The sequence below is a fragment of the Bombus bifarius genome, unplaced genomic scaffold (genome assembly GCF_011952205.1).
Source record: "Bombus bifarius isolate JDL3187 unplaced genomic scaffold, Bbif_JDL3187 scf7180000009750_frag, whole genome shotgun sequence".
Lineage (NCBI taxonomy): Eukaryota > Metazoa > Arthropoda > Insecta > Hymenoptera > Apidae > Bombus > Bombus bifarius.
The window spans coordinates 4,690-11,964 of NW_022885314.1; the positions used below are offsets into that span (position 1 = coordinate 4,690).

The following is a 7,275-nucleotide window of genomic DNA, read 5'->3' on the forward strand; positions in this document are numbered from 1 at the left end:
TTAATATATATATTGTATATCTACTTTTTATATATTTGTAACTCAAATTTTTCTTCTTCATATTGCGTTAAGTTGCCCCAAAAGTTTCTTTCGTTTTATATTATTTTATTGAATTACGTATGATCTATTTTGTCCCAATGAATATAATTCAATAAAATAATATAAAACAAAAAATAGTATGCGTCTATTATCTCCTTACGAGACGAAAGAAATTTCTGCGACAACCTAATATATTGTTCCATTCTTTATTCACAGAATATTTCTTTTACAGATGATTCTTCTAAATATTATGTTTTTTATTCCAGTATTAGAATACGTTGGACCAAGGTGGAGGACATTCGTGGCGAATATGTCGATCGCAATATTCTTCACATTTGCAACTTGCATTCTACCCTGGATCGCCTATTATTTGGCCGACTGGAGGATGACCTGTATTGTCACCTCAGTTCCTCTTGTTCTAGCCGTAGGTACGCCATGGTTGATACCGGAAAGCGCTCGATGGCTGGTCAGCCAAGGTCAGATAGACAGGGCCATTAAAATCCTTGGTAAATTCGAGCGAATCAACGGCACCAAGGTGCCCGATGACATCTATAGACGATTCCGGGTAAATAAACCGATTACCGCAATCTTTTCCGTATTTTCTACTTTTATGATCTTTCCTGCTTTATGTGCGTTCTATAAATACCAATTTATATGCCTTTAAGCATATCATATAATCATTTTCTTTGAATAGAAGTCTAATTGGGTCTTTTACGTAATGAAAATTTGTTTACAACCTAGTAATTTTATATCTTATTCATCACCTAAATTGCCAGCGATAAATTGCTGTCAATTTCTGTTATTGTCTGTTATTGTCTATTTCTGTAATGTTATTTATTGAATTTGTATATTGTTTTTATCTTTGTTAATTTTTATACAAATAGATTAAACATTTGGAAACTGCTCAGTCTATGAATAGATCATGGCAATATTAACATTAATGTACGATATAAGGAGATAATCGACTTTCAGAGGTTTGATGTTTTATAAAGTAAAATGAAAAAATTTGCGAACGTCCAAGTAAACTATTTCGAAAGGATCGTCTCATACAAATATAACATAAACTTTCTTCCGGATTTTATCGTAATCTTTGTACACATAACAGATTCACATAAATTTGTAAGAAAAACAGACAAACGACATTAACTAGTTAAAAATTTGCTAATAACAGGAAACCTGTGCCAGAATCTGCAAAGAGGAGGAAGCAGACAAAACGTACTCCGTGTTGGATCTATTTAGAACGCCACGACTACGGAATATCACGATTCTATTTATTGTTATTTGGTTCGTATCGCTATTAAACAGGTATCAAATAGATTGACGTAAAATCGGAATTGTATCTTGTAAAAATCTCACGAACAGTTTTATATCTTTTGTCTAAAAATACTTCATTTCTGAAGCAAGGAATTTGCTTCTCACATGAAATATGATAGCGTGCTTTTCTTTATCATATGAAATTGTTTTACGAAATATAGGATGGCGATTTCTTTGGTGTTCGATGGTCACGTACGAAACGTCGATAATTTAGGCCTGGACGTGTTTGTTACGTTCACGATTGCTGCAGCAACCGAGCTGCCTGCTGACACGTTCCTCGCGCTCGTTCTTGATCGATGGGGCAGAAGATGGCTGTCGTGTGGTTCCCTCGTCATTTCTGGTATCTTCAGCATCTGGGCTTCTGCCGTTTCCAATAGTTCGTACATTTCGTTTTTATATATTCACCCTTCTATATTACTGATCAATCTTCTAAATAACCTAAGTCGATAATTCTGACTTAATCAGACGAATATTTTTCATTCGTATAACATTGTGCTTTTTGAAAGGAAGAAAATGTATATTTTGGAATATTTATAACATGCAAATGCTTGTAGATTATTTGCTACATTGCTAGAATAGTTTCCAAGCCCTATCATGTATCCGTTGTATAGATATTTTATTTCCCCTTCTACTGCTTTGATCATAAGATCGCTTCGTATTTCCGCATATATCAAAGGGCGTTGGCAATAGTCCTCAAAATGATGGGCTTCAGCGCTCCAGCAGTGCTATATGGCTTTCAGTAGCCGTAATCCATAATACAATCCCTTAGATTCAAATTGGCTAGATTAACGTTTTATAGATAAGAAGCTTATTGCTTGTGCTTAGCTTAGAGCTAAGCACGCTTATATTAAGCTTAGCAAATGCTTGTATCAACTATTGCAGACAACCAGACAAATTACAGACAGATAAAATAATTTCTTCCCTTTTTATTCCTTAAAATTTTCTAAAATTATTTCATGAAAAATTAGAATTAAAAACTAATGCTAAAATTTTTTCTTCAGGTACATATACAGCTTCTCTGGCAATTCTCGGTAGATTTTGGATAAACATTTCATACAATATCGGTCTCCAATATGCGGCTGAAGTATTACCAACTGTGGTTAGAGCTCAGGGTGTAGCTTTGATACATATAATGGGATACGTTGCTAGTATCCTCGCACCCTTCGTAGTCTATCTCAATGTTGTGTCCTCGTTCCTACCTCTTCTTGTGCTGGGCACACTCGAAATTATGGGCGGTCTTCTGACTCTCTTTTTGCCGGAAACATTGAATAAGGATCTTCCGCAGACGCTGCAGGACAGCGAGGATTTTGGAAAAGATCAGAAGATGTGGGATGTACCTTGTATCGGAAGGTAAAATCACATAAAGGAACTTTCGGTCTCCTTTTTTCAAAGATATTCACAGATCTTCAAGCTCGAAGTTCAAGATTCTCAAGCATTCTGTTAGATCTACATCTTCGTGTGCTTTCGTATTACTTTCTTCTTAAAATCTGTTAAATCTCTCAAAAGAAAACTGGACTATCTTCTTTCTTCAAATGCTTTTTAAATCTTTTGAACAGAAGAGAAGGATCGAGTTGGGAAGTTATTCAAATCTTTAAGCGATTGGATTCAATATTTTTAAACGCAATGTTTTGACAGGAAACGCGAGGACGAAGAGACACCACCGGTCGCCATGTTCCGATCATTTCCTAAATGCAGTGCGAGGAATTCGATGAGAGCGTCGCTTCGCGGTGAGCCTTTAAGGAGTAGCATGCTACGGAGATCGAGTATAAAATCGAGGAAAAGCGTAAACTCGATCACAGAGGTCGAAAGGCTGTAGCGAAACGTTCACCACGAAGTACAATATTTGTCGCGTTGATCTCGAGCAAAGAATCTTTATTCTTCCAAAAACGTGCAATACATGTATTAGAGTAAGACAAGTTACTGAATCCGGGAATCTTAAATTCCACCGTCATTAATATTCATTATCACAAAACAGTGGATTTTTATGCAATTATGGGTGATTCGAAGATACGAAAATTTATAGAATGCGTATGACGCAAAATTTTGTAAAATATCCAAAAGTACAGCACTATCGATGATATTTAATGGATAGAAACATACTTTTGCCCAAGTCCTTTCGATTGTATCAAATCTTTCAATTGTATTATTGTATCCACGAAAATATGCATTTGCATAAAGATCCGCAATGCAATTATCATCGCAATTTTTCATCAACAATGATTGATTAAAAATTCAATCATTAGGCGAGCGAATAAAAATTAGAGTAAGAACGTAGGTTAAAGTAATTGTCGTAAATTGTCGTGGGTAGTTAATGTTAAAAATTAGTACTTTCCTTTGTTATAAAAGTTCCTGAAATTGTTCGTACAAAAGCTCCATCTTATAGAATATAGTGCAATAATCGTTATACTAGTAAAATAATAACATCATAAATATACAAAATATATTAACGAGATGAAAATAATATGGACAACGTGGTGTATGGCCACGAGTTTTGTACCTTGATCGATGCCAAGATAACAAATTATTATACAAAACAGTGAAGTATCCACGTCTGACATTAATATTGAGTATTACCATTACTGTAATTTAATTTTTAACCGATCCTGAAAATTCCTTAGAACGTAAAAAATGTAAAATGTTACTGTGCATTTCAAGATTAAATGCACTGTAATTTAGAAACAGTTATGAAGCGGAAACAAATAATTTATTCAGAATAAGAATTCTACGTAATCATGTTAAAAAAAGACGTACTTATAACGCGTTTAAACTCCAAATATGTAAAGACAATAAGGGAAAAAAATTAAACGAAGAATCGTATTTTTTGTAAATTCACACAAGATTTTATCGAAAAAAAAATTAAGATTTTTTGAAGAACGTACAAGACGGAACACGAACAATAAATAAGGGATGTTAAATACAAAAAATAGATTGAAATTTAGATTATGAAATATAAAAAAAATGATATTGCATAATTTACGATTATTTTCGATAGCTTACGTCAGTATGTTGGAGTGTAAACTATAAAATATTCAAAAACTGATACCATTTAGACATAATTTAGAAAAACAATAAATTGCGGAAACCGATAGTTAAAACTCGATACGATCGATACTCAAAAACTCTAATCCTAATAATTACTCAACAATAATAACCGATAATTCATGTTGATTAATGTTTGAACTCCGTTTTTTTTCTGTATGTGTATACAAATTTTGTACAGTTTGATAAAGCGAAATTAAATTATCATCTTTTTGTACTACTTCAAACATTGAGATTTGTCATCTTCAAGGTCGATCACACATATTTTCATATTGCGGAGTTGCAAGGGTAATTAATTTTGCAATCGGTTTTCCTTTGATATAGATGTGAATACAAATAGCCATTGATTGACAATATACCGAAGCAATTCTAGTTTAATTTGAAGTCATCGATCCTTTGATATTTTTGGAAGAATAGTAAAAGTACAGAGAAAACAAGAAAAAATGGCGTTAACTAAAAGATAGCTCCAATGTATCTCATAAATATTATCTATGTATCATTTGTAAGATGTAAGTGACCAAGATATCGAATTATACAAAAATTGTATGTAATGATTAATACTTGAACGTTACTTACATTTATGTACATGAAAATTTGATCTTTTATTAACTAAGTTATTGATCGACAAAATGACTTCCTACATAATTCTCCGCCTGAACTGAAATGCATATTTTTTTTTACGCAAGCCTTATGTGTAGCTAGCAACGAGCAAACAGATTAATTACTTTACACACGGTCGTATCTTGTTTGCTGTAGGCGAGTTCTCTCGTGTAATCAACGAAGTACTCAACTTTAAAGCGATAACAGAAGAACATTATTGTATCGATAAAAATCATGCTTTTTTCAAAGAAATATGTAACTCGTATTTTTTTTAAAGCAACCCTCATAACGTATTGAATAAAATAATCATACATTTTTTTTTTGTTCAACATTTGTAAAATACGATATTATCAAGATCACCAAGGAGGTAATCTTCAATTCTTAATGAATATAATAAAAAACATAATTAATGATTGTTTGATGGTTTTATTATTATCTCTATAATACAAAAGCACAACATCGTGTCAACAGTTTATATAGTTCGTATGTTTCTGTAGGAATACACAAATAATAGTTCTCTATCACAACGTAATCTAAAGGGAAAACCCTAACTAAATGACAAAAATATCGGTAATAGCTGGAACTAATGAATGTTAAAAGCAATCAGTATATTCCATACAAACTTCCATCAACACGATTCGTTCTTCGTTCTCTCAACACACTAAGACCGCAATCTTTAAACGCTTATAAAACCATAAGCAATCGTGAAGTTTAGAATTCGCTAACTGGGCGTCTCTCAATCCAGTGTTTGATCTTGGGCAGAAGGAGGACCTTTTTCTCCAGCAGCTTCAGATTCTCGTAATTCTCGATCAGATCAGACTTGTACATAAAGTTCAAATAATCGAGCAGAGCAACGAATGTTAAATCAGCCCAAGAGAGAGTACCATCGTAGAAGTAGCCGTCATTTTCCTTCACTTGCTGGTCTAAACGTTCTAAAATGAACGGCAGCGTCTCTTCAGCAGCCTTGCGTTTTGCAGCTTTGACCTTCTCGTCCTCCTCATAGTGGAAGGCGGCAATTTCTGAAAATTTGTTTTCAGTTAAATACTATTCGCTAATGTTATACTAACTTGAATACAGTGTTGTGCGAAATTTAAATGATACTGAAGATAGAATTACAATCCTTTTTAATCCTTTGTCTTGTATTGTTGACATACGTGTATCGTTCGATTAAATCAAATATTAAATCGGATTTCAACTAATAAATACCTGAACAGATATGTACTATCTGTTATCAAGATTCTCATAAGATTTATGCAAAGCAGCACTGGATACTCACTATGACGAATATCATGAATAGTATCAACAGTGGCATCAATATGAAGATTTGCCCAGTCAGTCTTTCCAGCTAAGTCATATTGTTTGGCTAAGTAACGGCAAATAGCTGTAGACTGAGCAACCTTCCTTCTATCAGCTACGAGCATAGGAAGCAGGCCATAAGGAGTCACTAAAAACATACAACTAATAGAATCAAAGATTCTATCGAACAAACAGATTATGATGCTTCTTAAATATCTAGCTTCCTGTTATCTGTTTTGGAAAGATATAATTTAATTTATTGATAATTTATCAGCAAACAAAGGGCATTGTCTCCTTAACAATACCTATTGTTCTCCCACATATCTTATAGAGCAATGGAGAGTAAACAATAATCTCTGTTATACTCTGCATAATTGTGTTCTACTTTATTTAGCTACTTTAGTTAAATTAGGAAAGATGAGATTTAAGAAACAGAACTTCTTTAAATTTTAAGCTTACAGGGCTTTATTTCTGGCCAGACGTCCTTTTTGATACGTTCATCTTCAAATGGAATACTAGCATAGCTGAAGAAGAACGGATTGGTTCTGCCAATGCCGTAACTGGGAAGTAAGTCAATTTATAGAGCGGCATCTTCCTGGAAGTATAATATATACAAAGTAAAAACAAAGAATCATTGATGACAAGAATTATATTATTACAAATTATGAAGTATAAGACAATTTAAGTAAAAAGCATCAACTACTAACTACTCGCATAGCTATTTGTATCTTTATATTTTAATATAGCTTAGATATAAAAAGAATATTATTTTTCGATGTAATAATGTATAAACTTGCGCCAAATATTATAACAAAATATTGCACTTTCTATTTAAGTAGGATAGACATATTACCGGCATTTATCTTTTTTCTATAGCAATGAAATTGTTTATAAAAGAGTTTATAAGAAAACTATCAATTAATGCAAACAACGCATTTCAAAATATTAATTACATTCGCGCGATTCGTTATCCCTAGTATTAATTTA

At 32.9% G+C, this 7,275-nt stretch overlaps 1 protein-coding gene and 1 pseudogene across 1 annotated transcript; one reads left to right on the top strand and one right to left on the bottom strand.

Annotated features, from left to right (window-relative positions):
* The first annotated feature begins 289 nt into the window (after window positions 1-289).
* On the top strand, window positions 290-3,278 carry LOC117215597 (organic cation transporter protein-like). The gene is made up of 5 exons (XM_033461950.1): window positions 290-604; window positions 1,211-1,323; window positions 1,515-1,729; window positions 2,355-2,703; window positions 2,989-3,278. The coding sequence occupies exons 1-5, from the start codon at window positions 290-292 to the stop codon at window positions 3,167-3,169; spliced, it is 1,173 nt and encodes a 390-aa protein (XP_033317841.1). The 3' UTR covers window positions 3,170-3,278.
* A 2,285-nt stretch (window positions 3,279-5,563) lies between these two features.
* Window positions 5,564-6,879, bottom strand: LOC117215596 (annotated as a pseudogene).
* Between the last annotated feature and the right edge of the window lie 396 nt (window positions 6,880-7,275).

Excerpts from the sequence above, each read along its gene's own strand:
- LOC117215597 (XM_033461950.1), top strand. The coding sequence starts at position 290 with ATGTTTTTTATTCCAGTATTAGAATACGTTGGACCAAGGTGGAGGACA. Across the intron at positions 605-1,210 it reads ACATCTATAGACGATTCCGG|GAAACCTGTGCCAGAATCTG; the intron begins GTAAATAAACCG and ends TGCTAATAACAG. Across the intron at positions 2,704-2,988 it reads GATGTACCTTGTATCGGAAG|GAAACGCGAGGACGAAGAGA; the intron begins GTAAAATCACAT and ends ATGTTTTGACAG.